At 41.6% G+C, this 27193-nt stretch overlaps 1 protein-coding gene across 1 annotated transcript; it reads left to right on the top strand.

The window, feature by feature from the left end:
• Window positions 1-15589: 15589 nt before the first annotated feature.
• On the top strand, window positions 15590-24454 carry LOC148114842 (serpin B9-like). The gene is made up of 6 exons (XM_087890737.1): window positions 15590-15763; window positions 19747-19890; window positions 20558-20675; window positions 21483-21625; window positions 21845-22000; window positions 24056-24454. Exons 1-6 carry the CDS (start codon window positions 15590-15592, stop codon window positions 24452-24454), a joined length of 1134 nt encoding a protein of 377 aa, XP_087746863.1.
• The last annotated feature ends 2739 nt before the right edge of the window (window positions 24455-27193 follow it).

The following is a 27193-nucleotide window of genomic DNA, read 5'->3' on the forward strand; positions in this document are numbered from 1 at the left end:
AGATCTGCATAGGCTAATTACAATCAAAACACCATCCCTTACATGGGTGTGTGAATACATGTACGATGCACCTGATTCAAAATCCCAGGTGAAAGAATATAATTCTTAAAATGAACTGACTGATTTGGCATGCTGGAAAAAAGGAGAGATGAAGTCAAACTCCATTGTTAATCAGACAAAGCTCAAGCCAAGCAAAGAGTAAAGGGATGTCCCATTAAGCAGAGAAGATCACAGCAAGAAGACTTCCTCCACAAGAAATCTGTTCACGAAGAATCAGAATAATCTCTGGCCATTGTGAACAAGGTGTAACCTCTATTGTTCAGTGGATTTAGTTGTGTTCTATTCGGCAAGCATTACTTTTTATAGCAGATCTTCATGTTAAATGTTCAAAATGAGGAACATAAAAACTAAAAATACTTGGGATATCTTAAGGGCACTGAAACACAGTTTACTGTGTAAGCTGTGTAAGCTGCATTTGGTCAACTTAAAGAAACCCAGGAACAGTGGTGGAATTCAGCCAGTTTGCACCACTTCGGAAGAACCCGTTGTTAACTTTCTGAGCAGTTTGGCAAACTGACTGTTGGAAGAAATCATTAGGGCAGAGAACCGGTTGTTAAATTACTTGAATCCCACCACTGTCCAGGAAGTAAGTAAGTAAGTAAGCTTTTATTGTGGTCAAAGACCAAATTAAAATACACATAGAAGGGGAGTATAATTTTACAAATATAGATAGATCATGTGACAGTACACCATCTACTGCCTTAGATACAGTCTGTACTAACAATACTAGTGATCCTCTGCCATAGGGGTTACCCGTCTCTTCCCCCATTTTTTTTCAGCCACGACTGCAGCAAAAATTTTTTTGCCACCTTGGGAGTTATATTGGGGTCTGTGTCCTGGAGTAGGAAATAAAGGCTGAACAGATCAGGTGAACCAGGGAATCTCTGGGAAATAGGAGAAATGAATCTTGATCTTATGTCTCGGTAGTGGGGACATACGAATGTAATGTGGAACAGAGATTCCGGGGATCGGCCATCACATGTACAATAGATGGATTTTACTCCCCCCGAGAACCTACTGTCGAGGACACTTGAGGGGACCACGTTAAATCGTGCCTTCATAAATGCGAGCCTATGTTTGATAGAGTGTAACGTGGAGAGATAAGGTGGAGGGTGAGGCAAAGGAACAATACCAAGGGAAAAAGGTGAGCATGTTCCCGATCCGTTTGCCAGATTTAATTGTCTATCAATGTCGTCCAGCCGTTGAAAAATCAATGATTTGGCAGCATCAGGGCCTAAAGTAAAAGCTTCAATGGGGGAAATCGCGATCTTCAAAAGTTTTGTATGGATATTATGGGCCCAGGGACTATGAAAAGGGTCCCGCCATAGGCATTGGCCTAGGTAATAGCCTGGGAGTCTATTCCACAGGGACAACCAATAGTCAATTGCACATTTCCACAAGATTGTAGCAAGTGAGGATATGCCCAGTTCCAAACGAATTGTGGCATTACTTACGCAGGGAGGGACTCCCATCAAACGGTGTAGGAACTGGCTGTGGACAGACTCAAGAGAGGAGATGTTGGACTGGACCCATAGGGGGGCGCCATAGGTGATAGCAGCTATTACCTTTGCCCTGTAGACTTTTATTGCTGAGGGGATGTGATGAGCTCCCTCAGTATGAAAAAAGTGCACGAGGGCATGGGTGGAAATCTTAGCCTTATTACAGAGAGACTTAACCTGCGCAGGCCACTTGGTATTGAATTGAAAGAGGATACCTAGATATTGAAATCTGTGGACCTGTTCCACTAGGATGCCATCAAGGTTCCAATGATAAATTTTCCTGCTTCTTGCAAAAACCATGATTTTAGACTTAGAGTGGTTTATATGCAGTTGGTTAGCAGAGCAATAAGCAGAAGGATTTTTAAGGCTCTACATAGGCCTACCCGGGAAAATGAAAGTATTGCGGCATCGTCAGCGTAGAGCAGGAGCGGACATCTATAATCAGCTAATCTAGGGGCATGGATGTAGACCATGTGATCCGAAGATGCCTTTCTCCAGTCACTGATATATAAATTAAAGAGAAAGGGTGCCAGTATACACCCCTGCCTAACACCTTTGTTAACTGGGATAGCATTAGAAAGATCCCCCTGCAGGGTAAGGCGCACTTGTGCTTCTGTTCCATCATGCAATTGGGAGATAAGACAGAGTAATCTTTTGTCAATACCCCAGGCAGAAAGTTTGGCCCACAACTTAGCTCTAGGGATGCTGTCGAAGGCAGCCTTTAGATCTATAAAGGCAATGCAGAGACGACCCTTCCTGGGAGTAGAATATTTTATGGCAAGATGGTGGAGGATCAAAGCATGGTCAATTGTAGAGTAGTCTGGACAGAACCCCGCCTGCTCATAACCGAGCAGGTCGGCCTCTTCAGCCCAGCACTCCAGTTTGGACAGGAGATAGCGGGCATAGAGTTTCCCCAAAATTGAAAGAAGACTGATGTTACGGAAGTTGCCAGGATCGGAGTGGGCGCCTTTCTTATGTATTGGGATGATTATGGCATCCTTCCAGAGCTTGGGGATAAGGCCCGTTTGATTGATCGCATTGAATACCTCAGTAAGAACTGGGGTCCAGCAGTCCTTATGGGCTAGGATGGCTTCAGCTGGGATGAGATCCGGGCTGGGAGCTTTTCGAAGTTTGAGTTGTCCGATTAGCTTGGCAATCATGGATGGTTCAACAGGAGGCCATCTGGGAAGGTGGTTAGGAAGAGAGCCTGAGGTCGAAGAAACTGGCAAGTCAGTGTCGTAAAAGACTTGGCATAGAAAGAGTTCCCATGTAGTGGCAGAGATGGAATGAGTGAGCCTACTAGTTGGCCTCCTGTTTAACAGACACCAGAAATCTCGAGGGTTGCTGGATTTCGCGGCCTCTAATAATGCGTTCCACCTTAGCCGGTGCCAGTCTTGCTTAGCTCTTGAAAGGGCTAGCTTGTATGCCTTCTTGGCGCATGGGGGGGGAGGGGCGTCGATGAACCTGTTTGTTTGTGGGCAGAATATATAAATCTCATATGGTTCCTGGCTTGTTTGCACTGTGAGTTAAACCAAGGGGCTCCCTTCCTCCGGGAAACTCTACCAGGGATAAGGGTGGGGGGCTGAAAAGAGGCTATAAGACCACTTAGACACTCAGTGAAGGCGGTCAGTAGCACACCAGGTGTGGCCTTGGTGCCGGTTAAGGCTAACAAGGTATTGGTTGCTTCTTGATGATAAAAGCGTGCGTGGAAAAGGGCCAGAGACTTTGACCATTTTGGCAACATCAAGAAGCCTCTGGGATTAGAGTCTATTGAGACAACGTGAGCAGGATGGCCTTGAGGTCTATATAGCCGTGCAACCATAATGAGAGGAAGGTGGTCACTGAAAATCCTGTCGTCTACTTTGAAGGAAGAAATGTATGGCCAAGTATAGTCTATTGTGCTGTTGCCCCCTATTGTGGGTAAATTCCCCAGGGACATCCGGGGCACATCTGCCATTAAGGGGGAAGAGGTCTAGTTTGACAGTAAGGAGAGCTAGACAGGTCCCCGCTTTGTCAACTTTCCGATCCTTGGAAACTCTCCCTTTCAGGGTATCCAGGGGATGGTCATCTGTGGCCGGGCCTGTCCATCAGCAAGAAGCAACTAGGGTTTCCCAAGTCCCCGCAATGCGGGCGTTTAGATCCCCCACCAGAAAAATTAGAGAATGAGGGAATCTAAGTATGATGGTAACGAGAAAGTCTTCCAGACCAGCCCACAGCTCATCCAAGTCCCGGTGAGAGCCCCCGGGAGGAAGGTAGACATTAAACACCAGGAGCGAGAGCTTCCCGATGGATATCAGATTTGCCTGGGCATAAGGGGGAAGAGAGTCCACAAGAGCCACGTTTGCATGCAAATCCAGGGAGATACCTGTTGCAAGGCCGCCCTTCGAACGACCACCAAGCAGTGAGGGAGAGAGAAGAGAGAAAGCTTATGCTTCTGTTGCAGAAAATGAGGTTTCTGTATTAATTGGGTTTGTATCTTTCTTGAAGGAACAGACACAACTGAACAAAGGTTCTCCATGAATGGCTAGCTCACACTTTATTTAAGGCTCTCTCTGCTTCCTTCCTTTCCCTTTAATCTAGGAGTTTTTAGTGTTGAAGATATACATCCAATGATGCAGATTCCTGACCATAAGGAGGCAGGAGGGTATATATTAATAATAATTAATTGTTCTGATCCATAAGAACAATGATGTGCAGAAAAAAATGGTGAACAATATTAATGAGCAGAAATTAAAATTAAAACCACATAAAAGTGAGGATCATGCTGGAGATTGACTGAATGATCCTATAGAGCCTGGAATCATTAAATCCTGGTGTAAAATAATAATAATTATTAAAAAATAAAAAAGCAATAAGGAAATAATAAGGAAGTACTGGATCAATGTAAAATGAAATAACGATATTGTATGCACAATGAAGTAACGTATACTTGAATGCTCTCAATCTGCCAGACATCCTCCCTCCCTCCCTCCCTCCCTCCCTCCCTCTCTGTCTCTCTTCTATATAGCCTTCCTCAAAGCCTTGTTCTGAGTCCTGTTTTTGTCTTTCCATGTTATTGCTTTCTGTTTTTGATATAACAAATGATTTGCCAGTTGGATCAGCTTGTCCCCATATCTGGCATTGTCATTCTCATTTTCCAAAAAATTGAAACTGGAGCTACTTTTACTGGTTATTAGTTGCACTTGCCCAGATGTGTGGTTCTGTTTGTTTTGGAAAGATCCTTAACAGAAGTTTTCCTCACAAGTGGTAACAGGTTTTGCCTTCCTATATAAGATCACATTAATTGCATGCTTTCCAAAGTAGAAACACAGGATAAGAATAGGAGCAAGCTTTTAAAATCAGACTTAATCAAATATGACTTCATATCAAAGTGCCGCACTGTCGTACTCCATCTACCATTTTTGCCAAAATAGTTTGGCTTGATCACATAAAAAAAAAAGCGTGGCTCCCAATTTTTGGTTCCTGGAAATTAGAATAGAATAGAATAGAATTCTTTATTGGCCAAGTGTGATTTGGACACACAAGGAATTTGTCTTGGTGCACATGCTCTCAGTGTACATAAAAGAAAAGATACGTTCATCAAGAATCATAAGGTACAACACTTAATTATAGTCATAGGGTACAAATAAGCAATCAGGAAACAATATCAGTATAAATTGTAAGGATACAAGGAACAAAATTACAGTTATACAGTCATAAGTGGAAGGAGATAGGTTGTGGGAACAATGAGAAGATTAACAGTAGTGCAGATTTAGTAAATAGTTTGATAGTGTTGAGGGAATTATTTGTTTAGCAGAGTGATGGCATTCGGGAAAAAACTGTTCTTGTGTTTAGTTGTTCTGGTGAATGAAGAAGATGAGGTGGCTGCAAGGTTGCTATAGACAGTGGCCTTATTTGCATACTAGTATGGCTACCTAATAAATGGAGAATGAAACATGTTTTTTTAAATTACTTTATAGCAGGAGTGTCAAACGCAAGGTCCGTGGGTGAGATCCGGCCCATGGGGTACTTAGATCTGGCCTGCAGGGCCACCCTGGAAACAGCGAAGGACCAGCCCATGGTGCCTCTGCCAGCCAAAATGGGGTCCTGAGCTCCATTTTGGCTGGCAGAGGGTTGCAGGAGGTGGTCACAGCTGAAAACGGAGCTCAGGAGGTTGTTTTGACTGGCAGGGTGCTCAGGCCACCACAGTCACACCATCCCCAATCCGAGTGACATTGATCTGGCCATACCCACCTCAGCCATGCCCACCCCGGCCCCCCGAGGTCAAACACAACCCTGATGCAGCCCTCAATGATATTGAGTTTGACACCCCTGCTTTATAGCCTTGTCTTTCCTTTTTTAATGGTATGTGAGAATGATTTTGGGAGACAGGGGGAACAGGTGAAGCCAAGACAAAGATGGGATAAACGAAATTTGAGTCTGAACAGGGAGGAGTGGCAAAAAGCAACTCAGAAGGGACCCTCCCTAGTTTTCAGGAGAGTGAAAGTGAGGAACTGGAGAGGTACTTTTAGACTTGCAAGATTCTGTTAATGAAATCTTACAAGAAAGATAAAGTTAGTACTCCTGTCTCCTTGTCTGGATCTCCCCATAGGTCTGATGGAAACAGAATGGCTCATGTAGTTAGGACACTGGGTTGACAATTTAGCAAGCCCATGTTTGAGACCAAGTGAGGCTGAAGGACAGTGCGCTCTCCAACCTAGCAGTTCAAAAGCAGTTCAAAAGTGAGCAATTGCAAGTAGATAGATAGGCATCCTTTAGTGGACACATTAATGGGACTGTGAAAGGGGCTCTCAATTGGGTGTCCCTCGGGCAACGGTGATGTCACTGGTTAATTCTTTCAATCCGGAAGCACCTTGGTGCTTCTGACACAATTGCATGGATGCCTAAGACTGACATCAATCTTGCAAGTCTGAAGATACCCCTCCCATTCCTCACTTTGGTTCTTCCATAACCTGTATCCATAAGCAGCTTGAAAGCAGGTGATTCAGTTTTCAGCTCACCCAGTTCATTGATGAATGAATGAAGACACAGTTTAGCATCAATTTTGATTTATGGGAACATGGGAAGCAAAACTGTAGTTTTGATAGGATGGTGTTTTTAAACAACCAAGATTTCAAGCTAATCATGACTTTTGCTAGTTCAAATGTAATGACAAATAATCCTGATTCTTTAAAAAGTGCTTAGGAGTTCTAATTTTCAAATATGAGAAGAGGTAGATGCTTAAGCTTCAGATATATTTATTTGGCCCACTTTCACCTTAGTGTGAATGTAGACAATGAAAAGGGAAGGGCTAAGCCATAAAAATGTACCATCAGTGTAGATTGTTCATGCAGCAGTTATAGATTAGCTGGTATTTGTCATTTTTCCATTATTCTCTCTTGTACAAAGGAAAAAAACAAATGTCAGTACAAACTATTGATCTCATTTCTTTACTGTTGCAGGTACTATTAGCTCCACCATGAAAGACTTTGTTGAGGCTAATGGCAATTTTGCTGTAGAACTTTTCAAATTGCAACTGCAGGACAACTCTGGGAAAAATGTCATTTCATTCTCAATCGGCGCAGAAATGGCATTAGCCTTGATCTTGCTTGGCAGTGACAAAGAGACTGCTGATGAAATAAGAAAGGTAAGTGTCCTCAAGTACTTGTGTTCCTTAAAATAGTTATTTTAAGTCTTATTAAATTATTAACTATAGGTCACACATATAATCACATCTATGTTATTGCTAGAAAATGTTTCTCCGTGGTATCTGTCACATGAATATCTGCATGGAACCATGGGGAAATCTCTCCTGATTAGCAACCTTTCTTCCCAACTGGACTTTCCAAAATTCCTTGGAAAGGAACCTTTATGGATCTTCAGTGAGGAAATGATATAACAAATGTAAAGAAAACTGTGCATTTTTGCAATAAGCATGTCACCATGCACAAAGGAAATATTCACTTATGTACCTCCTTATTCAATCTTCATTCTTACTGACAGTCACATTCCAACAAAACTCCTGGTGGGTTAGAATATTCACACCAAAACTAGTAAAATTAATATATATCTAACACACACAGAGTCACACATACACAAATCCCCAAAACTTCTTGGCATCCAGTAATGACAATGGCTTATTAATTTAATGTGCCATAGAAAACTCCTGTCTTTTCTATCTTCCTGAGTTTTAAAGCTTTGTATAGTGATGGTATTTGTATGAAGCAGGGGAGAGGATGAGTGGCTAGAATATTTCTGCCCTCCAGCTCAGGAAAAATGACACAGAGCAATGGTTTTCAAACACCTTTTTGGAAAATTATCATAACCCTAACAAGTAGACAAGGTGATGCAAGAAGCTCAGGAGATAAGATGATCAGGAACAAGAAGAGTCGGTGATGTCCAAATACGGCTCTGTATTTGTGCCTTGGTATGCTCAACCCCAATGCAGCTACTGGGACAGGAAGATCTATTAATTTGTGATTCATTTAGAAATATTCCAAGGTAAAGAGGATTCTCTTAGAGAGAGAACCTAGAACCTAGACTTACATTTCTTTTTATAGTTTGCACAATAAAGACATTTCAAAGTAAAAGTTGATTGGGTTAAGAAAAATAATCTCTCCAATTACATCATGAAAAATTAGACATTCAATAATATGTAAGTGTAAGAATGGAGAAGAGTGTTGTATTCTGAGTAAAAGTAAAAGAAAGATTTCCAAGGGAAAAACATCAGATGAGATATTGATGAGATACATTCACATGGCTTTCCCAGCTCTGGACTCATAGACTTGTATCAAATATTTGGCCAGTCCTAGTTTCTAAAAGAAATGCTTTTTACATTCTTCTAGAAAGGGGTGTCAAACTCAAGGCCCGGGGGCTGGATCCGGCCTGCAGAGTGCTTAGATCTGGCCCACAGGCCACCCTGGAAACAGCGAATGACCGGCCTGTGGCAAAAACAGAGCTTGGGAGGGCCGTTGTGAGCTCCGTTTTCACTGGCAGAGGGTTGCAGGAGGCCGTTGCAGCCGAAAATGGAGCTTGGAAGCCCATTTTTGCTGGCAGAGTGCTCAGGCCACCACAGGTACCCCCAACATGAGTGATGTCACACTGGCCATGCCTCCCCTGGCCTCCCCTTACCCCCCAAATCAAACACAACCCTGATGTGGCCCTCAATGAAATCAAGTTTGGCATCCCTGTTCTAAAAGGTTAAGGTTTATGGCAAATTGTAAGCAATACATTTAAAAGAAGGAAAATAAGGCAAATTAAAATACAAGAAAACCCATGTTAGCTAGCTGGTGCAATAATATTATTTACAAAACCTATATTTTAAGTATTACAAAGTCCATATTGCATGGCCCTCAGCAGCAAACTGCAATCAGACTTTAGCATGTTGCGAGTTATCCCCTGAATTCTCTAAATTTGCCTGCTGCCCTCAGTGACAACTGAAGAAGTGATCCCACTAGCAGTCTTGAGCATTAAGTCAGGTGAATGTATTTCTCTAGGATCCTTAAAGGGCAATACCTTGTCCCTCACTTCAAGCAGAAAATAATTCCTGGATACTACCTACTACATTCATGTTGAAAGCACAATGTTCTTCCCTACTGAAGGATTAGCTAATGACATCACCATTGGCCAGTGGATGCCTGAGGGGACTTCTTTCATGTCCCCCAGGTATTTTCCCACCAAAGTGGTGCCTATTCATCTACTTGCATTTGCATGCTTTCAAACTGCTAGGCGGGCACGAGCTGGGTCAAATTGCTGAGGGCACTCATTCCATTATGCGGCTCCCGCTCCCGGGTTTAGAACTTCTGAGCTGTCATCCTTTCAATGGCCTTCTGATTCGGTGTCCTAACTGTTATGTAAAATGTCTAACCTCTCTATATCTTATCTGTATTTCTACCTTCTTACAGTCCTGCAAGGGTTAACAATATCACACACCCTCTCATTTCCATAATCCTACCTTATCCCTGACTCCTCCCCTTGGGTATATAAGGACTCATCCTGAGGTGATTTGTTGAGTTCCAGACGTATATCTGTAAGAGATAAACAGAAAGTCAATAACTATAGACCATAGGGGCCTAGGATCTATCCAGGTACAAAATAAAAGACTGAAAATAAAATACTCTTTTCTCTGTGAGTTATTTGGTTAGATCCATCATCCTCAACAAATTGGTAGCAGAGGATGGTTACCCATAACTCTGAAAAATGTCTGAACCATACGCTTACTCTGACAAAATAAACAGAGTAAACACAAGAGCCTTCACCAGGCAAATGGCTGCACAACTGACACCCAAGGTGCCACAACAAGAGCCACATCAACGGTGAGTGATCAGGATAGTAATCTGAACTCACTGCTCAGGAATGAGGAACAGCACGAAAAAACAAACGATCGCAAAAAAGAAACACCACAGAAAGGAGATGAACTAAGACTGTCTATACTGAGGTTAATGGAGGCTCCAGCCAGCGAAGAAAGTCTTATCGCTAACCTCCAAAACCTACTTGTAAGCCATGGAACAACTATTGAAGCCCCAGGGATGATTCAAAAAATCACCTCTTCAGTAAAGGATAGGCTACCTCAGTCGGATGACCAGAGCTAGTTGAATCCATCCCCGTTTTTTTTCTCCGGCAGCCATCTTGGAATGGCCAACAAGCAATAGAAAGTCGGAATTCAAACTGAACAGCGCGAATTAACCAGAACCCTAATACAAACGGGGGACACCCCGAAAGCAACTATGAAAAACAAATACAAGGCAAGAGGAGCTCGCCTACCGAGCTCGAGATAGAAAAAGCCATCGAGACTCTAACGGCAGCCTTCGGCTCCACACTCAAGCCTCCTGCGCCAATCACAAACTACAAAAGGAACCCCGAAAGCCAAAAACACACCAAAATGACTGCCAGCAACGAAACACCGACCCCATCACTGCATAGAGAAGAGACACACTACCGCGAAGAGCAAAAAACACCAACTGCCTACAAATCAACTACGCAGCAGGACTCGAACCCACCACCCCTACTACTGCTGGAACGAGACCCAAGAAAAGAAAACTAAAACAGCCGCTCACCCATCCTACAACCTCCACCAGGCTTCTCTGCCCATCCAGGGGCCAGCATCCATGGACCGGGACTTGCCGCCGCCGCCGCAACACCGAGCTCCGATGGTCCTCGTTCAATGACCGCCATGCCGCCGCACCTTCTACCGATCTTCACTGGGGATCCAACTGCCCAGCAACAACTCCCTGCATCCAGCGTGAAGTCCAGGTGTGCAAGGAGTGAATCCAACATCCCATTGACAGGCCTAGGCCTAGGCCTGGGAGCCGCGGCCACAAGCTCCTCACCCGACGACTTCCAGCGTGAAATGAGCTTTGCGCATGCTCAGTCCTCACCTAGAAAGAGAAAAAATTTTTGGGGGACTGACAGTTTTTTTTGCATTAGCTCAAGCATCCCATTGCCCTACTGTGAATTCACTCACATTCTAGACCATGGACAGCTACCCTCAGTAAGTAATTATACTAACAATTCTGGAACCCTACCTATTAATTTTCCAAAATTACAAATAGATGGAGGAAACCTTTTAGAATGGAGCCAGCAGTTACAAATTATTTTTATGAGAGAAAATGTACTTTTTAAAATTTCTAAACCTCCAAAAAAGCCATTGTCTTTTGAGATTGATTATATCCACCACAAGGCATTCTGTCTATTGTTAACTAGTATACCACCTACTATGTACCCTAGCATAGGTAACAATCTAACTGTGTATGAAGTTATGCAAAAATTATACAATTTATTCTACAGTCAAAGCAGAGCAACTACAACTAGAATATCCAGAGAATTTCACTCTGCCAGACTCAGGCCAGGGGTCCCCATGAGCGAACACATATTGAAACTTAATGCTACTAAGGCTGAACTACTGCAGAGAGGGGAGATAATAACTGAAGAGAGCATGATGAGTATTATTATAAATTCATTGGACCATAGCTGGGACAATTTTGTAACTCAATTAGATAGCCTAAGCATAGAACAGATATCCCTGAGCACACTCACAAATCGCTTGATTGTGGAAGATAACCTGAGAAAAGACCGCCATCTATCTAGAAGAGAACCCAGGCCTGTAAAAAGAGTTGAATTCCAAGACAGAATAAGCAATACCCAGGAATTTTTTTCTTGCGGTTCTAGGAACCATTTAAAAAGGGATTGTCCCAGGAACCACAGAAACAAAGGGTACACTGATCGCAGGGAGAGACCTGAGCCCGGAAGGAGACACCAAGGGGGATGCTCACCAGATAACAGAACGTTTAGAGAAAGAGGACGTGAGTGGTCTCCCAACACCAGGAGAAATAATGAACTTAGAGACAGCTCAAGAGATAGACACACAGAATCGATATACAGCTTTAAACATGAGGACACAAACACCAAGCAAAGAACATATGAAAACATGTGGCTTCTTGACTCAGGAGCCACTAACCATACCACACATGACCCAAGACTATTCACCTCTCTCACAGAGACAGATTTTGAGATCAGAGTAGCCAACCAAAGCAGGGCTAAAGTAATAGGTAAAGGAAGCATAAATATCCCAGGAATAGGAGAAATAGAAGGGGTATTACATGTGCCAGAGATTCCATACAACGTGCTGGCAACCACAAAGCTCACACAAGACACAAACACTGAAGTGATGTTTAAGAAAGGCAGAGTATACATATCCAATCAGGGAGAAAACATTGGGGAAGTAATCATACACGACGGGCTACCTTATTTTACACCCAAAGAAAATAAAGAGGGAAGCGTTAGTATAAACTCTGTTGATAAGGCAGAAGGAAACATAAAAACAGAGGAAACAACCAACTGTAATTTACCAAATAAAAGTAAAATATCTGTAGGCAAACCCTTACACGACAATTGTGCTCACCTTCTCCATAGAAAACTAGGGCATATCAGTTTCCCAATTGTCAAAAAAATGTTGGAATGCGCCGAGGGTTTAAAAGTAAAAAGTTGTGACAATTACTTACAGTGTTCTGTGTGCAAATGTTCTAATATTAAGGTAAAAGCAAGGCCAAAAAAAATCAGGGCGAACTATTGACTCTATATTTCAACTGGTGCACATGGACCTAGTAGGACCACTGAGACCATCCATTAGATATAGAGAAAGATTCTTTCTAACCATTGTGGATGATTACAGTCGATATGGTTATGTGTATTCACTCAGACACAAAAATGAAGCGTTCCAAAGGTTTAAAGAATTTTACAAAAGAGTAGAATTACAACATAATGTCAAAATCAAACAAATAATGACTGACTGAGGTTCAGAGTTCATGGCTAAAGAGTTCACAAGATGGGTAAGAGAACGAGGCATATTACACTTTACTTCTTCACCTTTTTCTGCATTTCAAAATGGAGTCGTAAAACAAAAAAAATGGTGTACTCCAAACCATGATGAGGTGTGTCCTAGAGGATGCAGAAATGGGCCAATCATTTTGGTCAGAAGCATTGCATTACTCAAATTACACATTAAACAGGTTGTGGTCTAGTTCAATTAACAAAACTCCATATGAGATAATGTACAAAAGAAAACCCAAGGCCCACCTACACATATTTGGCGTTCCAGCAGACGTTCATATCCCCAGACAATTAAGGAAGAAGGGAGATAAAATATCGAAAAGAATGAGATTTATGGGATATGAGCCAGGAACAAAAGGCTTCAGATTCATAGATCAAAATAATAAATTTATTGTGTCAAGATCAGCTGACTTCCATGAGCATTCAAATTGGTCAAGGCTGCACTCCAATGACATTTTTGCTGATAGAAATACACATACACAGAAACAAGAAAATGAGAAAGTGATCACTGAGGGAGAAAAAGGAACAAAGGCACACAAACCCAAACACTATGAACTAAGGGTCAAAGAATGGAAGGAAGGGCACCCCACTTTGAACCTAGATAAACTCAATGACCAAGAGACTGAATACATGCACGAAACAAACAGACCAAGTGACAGACCAATCAGAGAAAGTAGAAACAAGATACCAAAAAGATTCGAGGACTTCATCATGTCCATCCAAACCAATAACATCACACCTAGTTCCTATGAAGAGATACTCAAGCTCCCCCAAGAGGAGAGAGAAAAATGGGAAGAAGCAATGGAAAAGTCTCCGGGACCTGCAAGTATACTCACCAGCCCAGACACCAGAGAACAAAAAACCCATAGGGACGAAGTGGGTGTACAGAGTCAAGACCCTAGAAAACAACAACGTACTGTATAAAGCAAGGCTAGTGGCACAAGGCTTCGCACCGAAGTACCCAGAGGACTATACTGATACATACTCCCCAACAGTCAGGGCTGAGAGCATCAAAAGTGTCCTTGTAATAGCCACCATTCTAGGACTGGAAGTATTTCAATTTGATGTTCAAACTGCATACCTCCACACAGAACTGGACAAGGAAATTTATGTCAAAGCTCCACCAGGATACAATGAAAGAAAAGACAACATATGGCTCCTTAATAAAAGTTTTTATGGACTAAAACAGTCAGGCAAAAGGTGGTATGAGTGCCTGGCTAAGGCCCTCAACTCAATGGGTTTCACTGCCATCTCAGCGGACAAATGCTTCTTTATAAAGAGAGAGAAGGAATCTTTCGAAGGCATCCTTGTCTACGTGGATCACATATTGTATATAGGGAAAGAAAAAGCCAAATGCAATAAGTTCACCTCTGAGTTAGGGAACCACTTCTCATTAAAATCACTGGGAAGAATTGACAAATACCTGGGAGTTCAAGTGACAAAAACAAACAAAGGTTTCCAACTATCACAAAAAGAGAAAATAACAGACCTTTTATTAAAATGCAACATGTCAGAAGCAAAACCCAGCGAAAATCCCACGCAACAAGATTTTTTGAAAAATATGTACAATGAAGCAGAATCCTTTTCTGATAATAAATTATACAGATCCACAATTGGATCACTACTGTACATTGCAAATTGGACTAGACCAGACATTGCTTTAGCTGTTAACTTATTATCCAGGCATGTAAGCAAACCCACTACATTCCACTGGGATGCCATAAAGAAATTGCTCAGGTATCTAAAACATAGTATTAATGCTAAATTGTGCCTTGAACCTAACTTATCCACAAAACCCAAATTATCGTGTTATGCAGATGCAGATTGGGCAGGAGATATTAAAAGTAGGAAAAGCACTTCTGGATATGTATTCTTTCTTAATAATAGCCCAATACACTGGTATACCGGAAAACAAAAACTAGTGGCTACCTCCACCACTGAAGCAGAATTCATTTGCCTACCTAAAGCAGCAAATAATCTAATTTGGTTCGATGACTTGCTCAGTGATATATGGACAGAACCATCATATCCTATAATTATTTATGAAGATAATAAAGCAGCCATTGAAATCTCAAAGTCCAACGCCGTTGGCCAAAGGTCAAGGCACATAGATATTAAATGTACGCACGTTAGACAGTTCTCAGAAATCGGGTTCATTAAAGCTATACATTGTGATACAGAGGAACAAATAGCTGATATACTTACCAAACCTTTACCCAACAAACAACACTCATACCTTATGTCAAAAATCAATATTTGTATTTGAATCACTTGTTTTTATGTTCATTATTATTCATATATATATATATATGTATATTATGTATAAGCCATCAGTTAGACATTTAGAGGGGGTTTGTTAGTAAAATGTCTAACCTCTCTATATCTTATCTGTATCCCTACCTTCTTACAGTCCTGCAAGGGTTAACAATATCACACACCCTCTCATTTCCATAATCCTACCTTATCCCTGACTCCTCCCCTTGGGTATATAAAGACTCATCCTCAGGTGATTTGTTGAGTTCCAGACGTATATCTGTAAGAGATAAACAGAAAGTCAATAACTATAGACCATAGGGGCCTAGGATCTATCCAGGCACAAAATAAAAGACTGAAAATAAAATACTCTTTGCTCTTTGAGTTATTGGGTTAGATCCATCATCCTCAACACTAACCACATGAGCCACCACAGCCCCTATTGGATGGCATATAATTAAAGATGAACGATGACAAACAAGTTTTCTTGGTTCAGCACTTTTATGTCAGGTACTGAAAGATACATTTGCCATTTTGAGATGATACTTGAGCATCCAAGTGGCCTGGCCATGTCTCCATGTAATTTAACAGGACACAACTATTTTTCAGTATTTTCCGCAGGAACAGCATTTATTAGAGGATATGTAAGACTAGCAGGAAAATGAGGTGTTTCCAAAATGGACATATCCCCACTTCCTGCAGTTTTGCTTGCCATATTGCAATAATAATAATACTAAAAATACAAACCCCACTACGTTTTAAATATCTTTAAAAAAATAACACACTCATTAGTTTTTTGATTTCTGGCATCTGTAAAGCCCCAAGCAGAAGAAAGCTTGATTGAAAGCTTGATAGGTTAATTAATCAGGTGTATTGCGAGGGAAAATATGAGTTAGGTTACATAATGTTGGTAGCTTTGAGGGCAAGGCAGACGTGGTTTATAGCCATGAAAGGAATGTCCCATCTCTTCATATTCTTCAATATTTTGGAAACATCCGTCCTCTTTTCCAAGCTCTGAGAATTCCATTGTATCACCCATTATCATTGGCCAGGTTGTTGGGGTGGGGCACACGCACACACACTCATCCACACTTACCCATGTCCTAGGCTGGCAGACACTAACCAGAGAGACAGGAGTCGCTAAGTCCGGATTCAAAGATGACTCCCAGAGTAGGCAGGCTTTGGGACCCCTTTTATCCCCAAAAGTCATTGCTCTGTTGATTTAAAAGTCTGGTAGCTGTTCAGAGGATTTGTGAAGGGGTTTCTTCTCCGCTCAAGTTCAACTTCTTTTGTCTGGTTCAGGTGACATTTTTTCCTTTGTTTCTTTAACAACTTTGTTCCATGTTTCCTTGCTTGCTTCATCTTGAGATACATCAGCTTTAGCCTGATCTTATACCCAACAAAGACAAATTGGGACAAAACTTACATATTTTGTTTTGCAGGCTCTTCGCTTCTGGAGATGGCCACAAACTGTGACCCCTACAGATGGGCCTGTAAGAAAATTCTCAGTTGAATTTCATTTTACTAACTCTACTAAATGAACTATTTGGTATAAAGTGTTCTAAGCACTTGAAAAATAGAAAATAATTTCTTTCTTAGTAAAGAAATATTAAATATCGGCAATCAGAATTGTATATCCTAACCCAAATCTGTTATGATGTTTAAGTGATTGGGCCCAACCTGTATTGTCCACAAAGTAATGGATAAGAATAATGGCTCACTTCCTAGACTCTCATCTTAAAGGAGAATATCTCAAGGATCAGGACAATGACCCCTAAGAGGACTTCTGCTGTAAAAATAAAACATATATTCACATCTTGAAACCGTTTAACTAAGAATTGTCATATATGTGTTGTTATGAGCCATGGTGCAGCAGTGAGTTAGAATGCAGTACTGCAGGCACTGCTGATTGTCAGCAGTTTGGCAGTTTGAATCTCACCAGGCTCAAGATTGACTCAGCTTTCCATCCTTCCGAGGTCTGTAAACCACTTAGAGAGGCTCTGTGAAATGGTATATAAGCAGTGGTGGGATTCAATTTTTTAAACAACCAGTTCTGTGGGCGTGGCTTAGTTGGGGGTGTGGCTTGGTGGTCATGTGACCGGGTGGGCGTGGCTATGTGCATAGGGACTACTCAGAGGGCTGAAAAAAGACATTTCTGACTGGCCCTCGCACTTATGACCATCCTCACATTTATGCCCGTTGTGGCATTCTTAATAACTGTGTCAGTCATTTCACCACTACTTGTCTTCACCACGGTGACAAGATAGGGCGCAAAACGTAAAATGTGAGGACAGTCGTAAGTTCGAGGACTGGTCAAAAGTGCGAGGACCGGTCAAAAATAACTTTTTCAGCCCTCTGAGTAGTCCATATGCACAACCCCCCCTTTCAGCCCTACCCAGAGGGCTGAAAAAAGTGATTTCTGACAGGTCTTCACACTTTTACAAATTTAAACAGTGTTTAGTCATTTCAATTAAATTTACAATTTCTATATTTCCTTTTTGCCATATTTATTCCTCATCTATTTTTGTAAAAAACCAATATTACCCTTCATCTTCATCTCTAATCTTAATCAAATTCAATTTTTCCCTTCTATTCTATATTATACCCCTTCCCATTGTCATCTATTTTTATATCCATCCTCACATTGGTTAATTATGTAATATTACAGTTGTTTAATATAAATCCAACATTTTAATATAAATCAATTAGTTATATAACTACCTTTTTTGTATATTAATCAATATGAACATGAATATTCCAATTATTTCCATGCAATCCAATTTCTTACAAATCAATTAATTATATTTACCAATAATAATAAACCAAATAATTTCCCCCATATATTTCCTCCAAACCACAACTTAACCATTTCTGCTTTCAACACAATATACAATTAATAGTATCTCAATTATTACAATTCCCTAGTTAAATAGAGCTTTTTTTCTTTTGTGTTTTAAAATCTTGAACTCTCCTCTTTTCCCCTAAATTTCCCATTGTTTGCACCTACCTTTTTTGGTGAGGAAAAAGAAAAGAAATCTGCCTGCCTAATTTTCCAACGTTGCAGCAACAGCAAAGCCAACAGCCTGCTTTACTTTCAGTTTCGTTTTTCAGCATAGCTAGGGGAAAAAAAATCTGCTCCAGCATTCTTTGCAAGCAAGCAGCAGAGCCCTGAGCAAAACAGTTGAGAGCAAATCAGCTGAGAGTCGGGAGGCCAATCTAATCAACGGGCTAATTAGCCTATGCTGAAGCTTTGCGGGCCAATAAAATTACAAAAAAACACCGAACCGTTTATTAAATTGCTGGCTTGCCGGCCCCTCAACCACCACTATTTATTGGCAATAAATAGTGGTGCGGAGGGGCAGGGCAAGAAGTGGGGCGAGCCAGCAATTTAACAAATGGTTTGGCCGAACTGCCTAGAACCGGCAGAATCCCACCACTGTATATAAGTCTAAGTGCTATTGCTATTATGAGTTACTCTGTTATGAGTTATGGGAAATGTAAATATTTAGAATAGAATAGAATAGAATAGAATAGAATAGAATAGAATAGAATAGAATAGAATAGAATAGAATAGAATAGAATTCTTTATTGGCCAAGTGTGATTGGACACACGAGGAATTTGTCTTTGGTGCATATGCTCTCAGTGTACATAAAAGGAAAGAAAAAAGAAAAAAAATACATTCATCAAGAATCATAAGATACAACACTTAGTGATAGTCATAGGTTACTAATAAGCAATCAAATCATACTAGGAAACAGAATAATATAAATCGTAAAAATACAAGCAACATGGTTATAGTCATAAGCGGGAGGAGATAGGTAATAGGAAGGATGAGAAGAATAATAGTAATACAGTCTTTGGAGGATATTTTGGAGCAGTGGTCACCAATTGGTGGTCTTTGGATCACAGGCTGTCCACAAGAAAATTTTGGTGGTCGGCAGAAAAATTCAGGGTCTTCTTGTGTGGGTCAGAGTCGGGAAGAAATTCTGACTTGGGGTCTGCTTCAGCCTCCTGGTGCGGGGCTTTGGGAAAGGCTGGAGGGAAGTGCTGCTGGTGGCAAAGAGCTTTGTTCCAGTGGGAATGCATCATGGATGGAACTGGCTGACCATCTCAGCTCACTGAGCCTCCAGATGCCAATACTTGGCTTTGCACTCCCGCAGGTCTTCCCTCTGCTTGGAAAGACTATGCTCATAGTTCTCAGTGAGGTGCTTCTGCTGAGCCTCCTTCTCAGTCAGATCCAATTTGAACTGAGCTGTTTTGCTAATTCTTTCTCGTGGTGGCTGCTTAGCTCCAACAACTGCTTCCTGTTGAGGCCCTAAGGAGCCTGGGTGGGGAGAGGAGGCTGGGAGGGGAGGGGAAGGGTGAGTAGAGGCTGGTGAGGCACCCCTCGATGTGAGTGACATTGAGTTGACCACGTCCACCCAGCCACATTCCCACCCAGTCACATGACCAGCCAGCCATGTCCACCCAGCCGGTCATTAGGCAGATCGTATTAGTGGTCCGTGGGATTTAAAATTATGAATTTAATGGTCCCTGAGGTCCGAAAGGTTGGTGACCCCTGTTTTGGAGGATGTTGGCAAATATGATTTATATGATTGTAAATCTGCTATTCTTTGCTGCTTGAAGCATTCTGGGACTGAGTGTGATATACCTGGAGGATTTCACAGCCGGTTCAAGCAAATCCTAACAATCCTCAACCAGCATTCCAAATATCATATGCTGAAGATAGGCAGCCAGATATATGGATCAAAGGCTGAAGATTTCCTGGAGGTAAGAAAGAACGCTTTTTCTCTCTTCCCTTCTTAATCCACTGTTGATGGATTCTAGTGGTTTACTAGAATTTCTACAGGTATCATGTTTTGTGAAGCAGGAAATTAGGTTAGGTCAGGTATAAGACTTCTGGCAAACTGCAATGCACATGTGGGGAAAAGTCTGGGTTAACATATTAGGTTTAATGTATGTGAAAATGTTCCTTCACCTAGGGCCAATAACATGCATTGCTCCATTATTAGAAGCAATTTCAAAATCTAGGACCATGTTCGTTTCCCACGAATATTCATTTCTGCATAACAGCAAACAAAACATAAACAGTAAAATAGTGGATGATAAGATAAGGTAACTCTTTGGCAAATGCGGTTTGATACACACACACACTTTTCCAGGCAATGATGTCATTCAAACACTAGGAACTTTATTCTTCTAGGACAAAGTTTCTCAACCTGAAAAGCAATTTTCAGATGTGGGGACTACAACTCCCAGAATTTCCCAGCTCCAGGATTATTTTCAACTTTCCAGTCTAGCCTACTAACTCAGCCACAGCAAATTAGGTGCTCCCATCTAGATTGTCCAGTAACCAGTGTCAACTAGATTTATTGATTCAGTGCATGTGATAATAGGTGAATGAATATATTGCTATGTCTTCTTTCATTTGGTGCAGCATTACAAAAAGTGCGTTAAAGAGATATACAATTCGGATTTCGAAACAGTTGATTTTATGAATGCAGCTGAGGAAGCTAGACAGAAAATGAATTCCTGGGTTGAAAGGAAAACAAATGGTAAGATATCATACTCTGCTCATTGGATTTCCCACATTGAATATCAAGAAGCAGAACTTTTAGTCATTGTGAACTAACGGGAGAGGACAGACAATGGACTTTCTGCTGCAAGAAAAATTAGTGATGTGCAGTGGATTTTTATAGGCTGATGTGCTGTGGAGTGAGATGAAGCATGAGGCCAATTCCTGTATACTTTAACCTGCCACTTTAAATGCCAAAAAGGTCATTCATGAATTTTAAATATTACAGGTATACATACAAAAAGATTTGTAGAGCAGGGAAGGGTCAATGAATATGCCCTACCAAGATGCTGAAGAAGAGAAAATTAACCTATGGTCTGGGGTAGGCCTGAGTGTATTGCCAATCTGCAATATATCAGAGGCTCAGAGTTTCAGGCCTTCAGCTCAATGAACCTTTGCGATCCTCATCCATGACTTTAGATACAGGATTTGCAGAGTTGGGTCCAACCTTCCCTTAGATACAGGGAACCCACAAGATGGCTCCATTATGTCTAAGTTTTTAACACTGTGTTATGTGTATCTCTGGTGTCATTCTTCCTTTAAGTTATTGTGGGTTTTTTTTAACTGTATACTTCCCAGAGTGAGATAGGTGGCTACATAAATATAATGAGTGAATGAAATCAGGTCATTTTAGGCTTACGTTTTCACTCTTTCATTTATCTTGGATTTTGATGTTTTGTGTATTTTTTTCTATTCTCAGACTTAAATATAGTATTGTAGAAAGAAGTGATTCATTGACAGTATTCCACCATTTGCAGATATTTTCATTCAATGTCTTTTCCTAAAGGTGATATCAAGAATTTCTTTCCTCCTCACTCCCTTGACCCATCAACTGTCATGATCTTATTAAATACAACCTCTTTCCACGGAAGGTGGAAATTACCGTTTAATCCAAGATATACACAAAAAGGAGTCTTTTGGAATTGCCAGGTACAGTATATAAAAAACTAGGGAAAGTCATAATTCTGTTGAACAATTAAAAGTAACAGCCTTGTTGACCATGGTGGGAATACAAAATCTATATATTAGGTGGTATCCTGAATTATCAGAGTCTGAGGTGAAAAATTGGCCTACTATACTCAACATTTCATCTTGAAATTCCTGATATTTTTATTGTTTTACTTTTAAACATTGCTTTCCTTCTTATAGGATCAGTTCATGTACGTGGATATGATGACTCAAAGGGGCAGATTTAACACAGCTAATATATTGAATCCATCAATGCAAGTGGTGCAGCTTCCTTATGTTGATGACATTCTGTCTATGTACATTTTTCTGCCAGATAACCACCTATCTACAGATGAGGTAATTTGAGTTTTGAATCTGTATTTTAATAATATGCTTGGTAAAAGATCTGAACACACATCCCTAAATTTACATCTACAACTTTTTAAAAACCATAGAATTACAGGAAATTGTGTTTCTAGTCCTAAACAATTCTCAAATCTCAGCTTGGATATATTTTTTTCTCATATTGTTTAACAATATAATAACTTAACTATAGGATTCCAAATCTGTTGGTATACTGAACATATTCCTTAGTTTGTGTGCAACAATATACTAGCTTGCAAAGGTAGTCTAGAGATCAATGTTGCTAGCTATCATAGAGTAGCAGGAATTATTCTAGTGACACACTAGCCAAAATTTGCTGACCAATATTGTCCTGAGGACTTTATCAATGGGGGGGGGGGGGAGGGGGAAAGGAAAAAAAATAGAAACTCACTATCCAGAATATAGCCGATTATCCAGTATCAGCAAAAATACTTTTTTCAGACAATCTCTCCTTAAAGCCACTGATTGGAGAGTTTCCCAGATTCCTGCCTTCTCTCATCATAATTGGGAAGGCAGGTGTTCTTTTGCAGTGGATGGCTGTCTGCATCCACTGGCATTTGTGAGTTGTCATGTATATCTCCTTACATTGAATCTCCACATGTAGGTATTGGGCACCTTTGCACAAATCTATTCTCTCTCCCACTCCCTCCCTCCCTCCCTCCCTCCCTCTCCCTCCCCGCCTCTCTCTCTCTCTCTCTCTCTCTCTCTCTCTCTCTCTCTCTCTCTCTCTGTGTGTGTGTGTGTGTGTGTGTGTGTGTCGTCCTTGGTGCTCCCTGAACTTGGTTATGTTCTTGCAGACATTTCATTACCCAAACTACTTAATATCATCAGTGCTAGTACTAGGACTAATGATATTACCTAGTTTGGATAATGAAACTTCTGCAAGAAAACAACTAAGCTCAGAGAGCGCCAAGGACCCCCCATTCAACTCTGAGCTATAAATATTCTCCTTATCCATCTTCTGTGTCGAACAGTCTTCCCCAAGACCACTTGTTCATGTCTGGTCTCATGTTCAGTGATGTACTGAGAACACTACTTTATATACAAGAGATATTCCTATCTCTTCTACAACGACCAGTATATGAAATATTTGGCCATGTTGTTAGGCAAACTTATGCAAAGCTTGGAAAACAGAGGGAGCAAATTGTTGTGTATGCTTTTGTACAATATTTTTCTTTCTCCAGTAGTATCTCTCTTCTGTGTATGTGTGTGTACTATTGAGAGTCAATTTTTATTAGTGTGGTTCTCTTACTCCAACTGCCACCTACTCTTAAGCCATTCTAATAACAATGGCCACCATATATGAAAATATGACACCTGCTAGCACTAGGAGGCTCTCGACTCTGTGCTGAACTGTGGCCTGGCATTTGGGAAAAGCTGCATTTTGACGGCTGAACCTGCACCTTCTGCCCTTAATTCCTGTATATTGAATTAATATGATTTAGGAAAGACATTGCTCTATTGGGTGACATGAATGGATGAGGGGTAAAAAAAAGTAAAACCTAGATAGGAAAAAAAAACATACAGCATATTAATAAATTGTATGTATGACCAGCATTTTTATTTCACTATTCCTCTAGGAACAAAAAACAGCATGCATGCAGTAATTTTCTCTCTCCCTCAGCATTCTCACAATCTCTGTTAGGTTGACTGGGTTGAGAGAAGAGTCAAACAGTGAAATCTTTTGAATCTTGGCAATGCTAGTTTTTGCCCTTTATCTCTACAGAGATTATATCCCTCCCTTTCCTGGGATTCCTGATTTTAATCCGAGGCTGGTGGGAATTGGGAATTAGTGGAAACCCCAGCCGTCACTTCTCTTCAAATTCTGCCTTTTGTTTTAAAGGGGCTCACTTTTTCTCCCTTCAGCAAGGAGTCTAGATCAGGGGTCTCCAACCTTGGCAACCTTAAGACTTGTGTTGAAACGATAATGTGGTTATTGTGAAGATGTTTGGCATTTGTCTGTTTTGTTCTTTTTTCCTCTCCAATATTTTTTTTCACTCTTGGATTGGTTTCTATTTTACTTGACAGGTTATAATGAGTCTCACTTTCGAACAATTGCAAGGATGCACCAATCCAGCAAATATGAGAAATGCAGAGATTAAAATTTTTGTTCCAAAGTTCAAAGTGAAAATGAACTATTCAATGAGAGATGTATTTTCAAAAATGGGGGTGAAAGATCTGTTTATTTCAGGCAAAGCCAATTTATCTGGCATGACTGGGAATACTCAGTCGATGGTGTCTCAGATTAGTCAATCAATTATCTTTACTGTCAATGAAGAGGGTGTAGAGGCAGCTGGAGCCTCTCGTACAGAGATAGTAGATGGGACTTGCCGTGAAATTAAAGTGAATAAGGATTTCTTTTTGATGGTGAAACATATGGAAACTGGCTTCATCATTTTTTTGGGCAGGATTTGTGTGCCAAAGTAGGAGGAGCTGCCATAATAACAAATGTCTTCCCAGGTGTTGTAAACAGTGGAGCCTTCTATATTCTTAATTCTATTTCAACTTGGCTAATATCTTGTCTAAATTTATAAGCCCAAAATTGATTTCCTATTTGCCTATCTGGGTAAAAAAAAAAAAGGCTTTTACTTTGTGAGTTTATTTGCAATTCCTCTCCAGTGCAAAAGTGATGTATCCATAATAAACTTTTCTTATACTGTGCATTAAACTCCTTTTCAACAGCAAAACGTGCATATTTGGGATTTCATACATGGAATACGGAACAATTGGGGAGAATCCTCCTTAGAGAATAAACCTAAAGTAAAATAATGTCCTCAATCATCCAGGTCAAGTCCAGTTGCCTTTTAGAAAAAAACACCTTTGGGACTAAAGGGGGTAGTTGTAGGGCAAAGGAGGACAAATACAACTACCGTATTTTTCAGAGTATAAGACACACCTTAGTTTTTGGGGAGGAAAATAAGAAAAAAGCTGATTGGTGGGTGGATCGGCCTCCCGAAATACCCCCAATCAGCTGTTCCCAGAGGTGAATTTTAGAAACAGGTTCCTTGGTTGTGAGCTCTGTGTCTTCCTTTCCTCCCCCTTTTTTTCCTGCCTCTGAAACTTCTGAAACTCCCTTTCAGAAAAAACTTTTTTTCCTGCCTCTGAAAGCCTCCGAAAAAGAGCTTAAAAAAAAAAAGCCTCTGAAGCTCTGTTTGGGGGTTTCTTTTCTGATGCTTTTTTCAGCCTCTGAAACCTCCGTTTGAGAAGCTGGGTGGGGCTACATTCGGAGTATAAGACGCACCCAGATTTTCACCCTCTTTTTTGTGGGGGGGGGGAATGTCATGGTAAATGTCTAACTACAACACCTCCCTGATCACCCAGCCCTGCAAGGGTTAACCAACCATATACCCCATAACCCCTGTAACCACTCCTTACCTCTTTGCTCCTCCTCCTGGGTATAATAGCTCCGACCACGAGGTCCACAGGTTATTCCAGATGTATACCTGAAAGAGAAAGGTACAAGGTCAGTGACCTCCAGTACCATTAAATCTACAATAAAGTTACAGAAAAGAATTGAAGTCTGTCTTTGAGTTATTGGGCTAGATCCAGCTTTCAACAAAATGGTAGCAGAGGTCGGTTGCCCATAACTCCAGATAATGACTGAACCCAACATCTACCCTGAAGAAGCAGACAGAGTACAGACCAGAACTCTTACCAAGAAGATGGCTGAGAAACTTGCAACCAAAGCCACAGCCATGGAGGAGACAGAAGCTGGAAGTGAGCAGGACTCCAGCCTGGACTCACAATCAGATGAAGAGGGGCCATCCAAGGAAATCACCACCCTGGAAGAAGAAACAGCACAGAAAATGAATAAATTCAAACTCTCCATCCTGAAACTGATGGAGGCAAGCAGCGACAAAGAAAACCTCATCGCGGACCTTCAAAGCCTCTTCGAGCAGCAAGAATCAGCGATTGAGGCCCCAAAGACCACCGAGAGAGAAAAGCTAGCAAAAAAGGGTAAGCCACCCCAACCCGAAGATCCCGAGCTGGCCGAATCCATTTTCGCGCCCTCTTCCCAGCGGCCATCTTGGGACGAGCACCAGCCAATGGGATGCCAGGATTTGAATCCCTTGGCGCGAAAATGCCCGAACCCCGAAACAGATGAGGGGGACTCAGAAAGCGACAACGAAGAGCCCAACTCTGAAAGCGACCACGAAGAAATTACAATCACTAAGAAAAAAACACCTACCGATCTCGAGTTGGAAAAGGCAATCGAGACCATCACCGCTGTCCTTGGCTCCGCTTTCGAGCCTCCTGCAGCACTCAAAAAATCAAAAAAAAAAATCCTGGAAAACACAAGAAGGCCAGGACAACCAACGACGACCAAGCGACCGAGCCACAGCCAACTAAAAACACCGCGCACACCAACAACTGGCACAAAAAAACGCCCACCTGCAGGAAGGATCAACCGCAGGACTCAAACTCGCCACCCGCTACACCAACTACGCAAGGCCCAAGGGAGAAGAGAAGAACCGGCTACTCACCCGCGCCACGACCTCAACCAGGCCGATCCACGCAACCAGGGACCAGCGACCACGAGGGAGGATCCGCCGCCGCCGCTGCCATCACCGCCAAGCAGCTGGGTGCAGGGAATCCTCAAGCTACGACCTCTGCTGCTGCCACGCCGCTGACCCGCGGAAGTCCTCGACTTACGACCATGTCGCCTCCTCACCTTCTTCCCTTCTTCGCCGGGGATCCAGCCATCCAGCAGTGGTGTCCACCTTCAGGAGGAACCTTCGGACCCACCGGGGGTGGGTCCAGCCTCCCACCGACAGGCCTAGGCCTAGGTCTGGGAGCTCCAGCAACAGGAACCTCACCCGATGGACTCCAACGCGGAATGAGCTTCGCGCATGCCCAGTACCTGCCTGTAACAAGAGAAGCAAGCTACATAGATCCAAGTACAGAATGGCCACAGACATCCCAAAGCCTTATTGTGAGTTCAATCACAGTTTGGACCATGGACAGCTCCCCCCAGTAAGTAACCTTACTAACATTTCTGGGGCAAATTATGCCAATTTGCCAAAATTACAATTAGATGGGGGTAATGTTATAGAATGGAGTCAACAATTGAGAATTGCTCTCATGAGAGAGAATGCACTGTTCCTAGCTAACAGACCTCCCCAAAAGCCCTGGTCACTGGAAATTGACTGTATTCATCACAGGGCA

Source organism: Pantherophis guttatus, chromosome 3 (genome assembly GCF_059756535.1).
Source record: "Pantherophis guttatus breed Tessera chromosome 3, ASM5975653v1, whole genome shotgun sequence".
Classification (NCBI taxonomy): Eukaryota; Metazoa; Chordata; class Lepidosauria; order Squamata; family Colubridae; genus Pantherophis; species Pantherophis guttatus.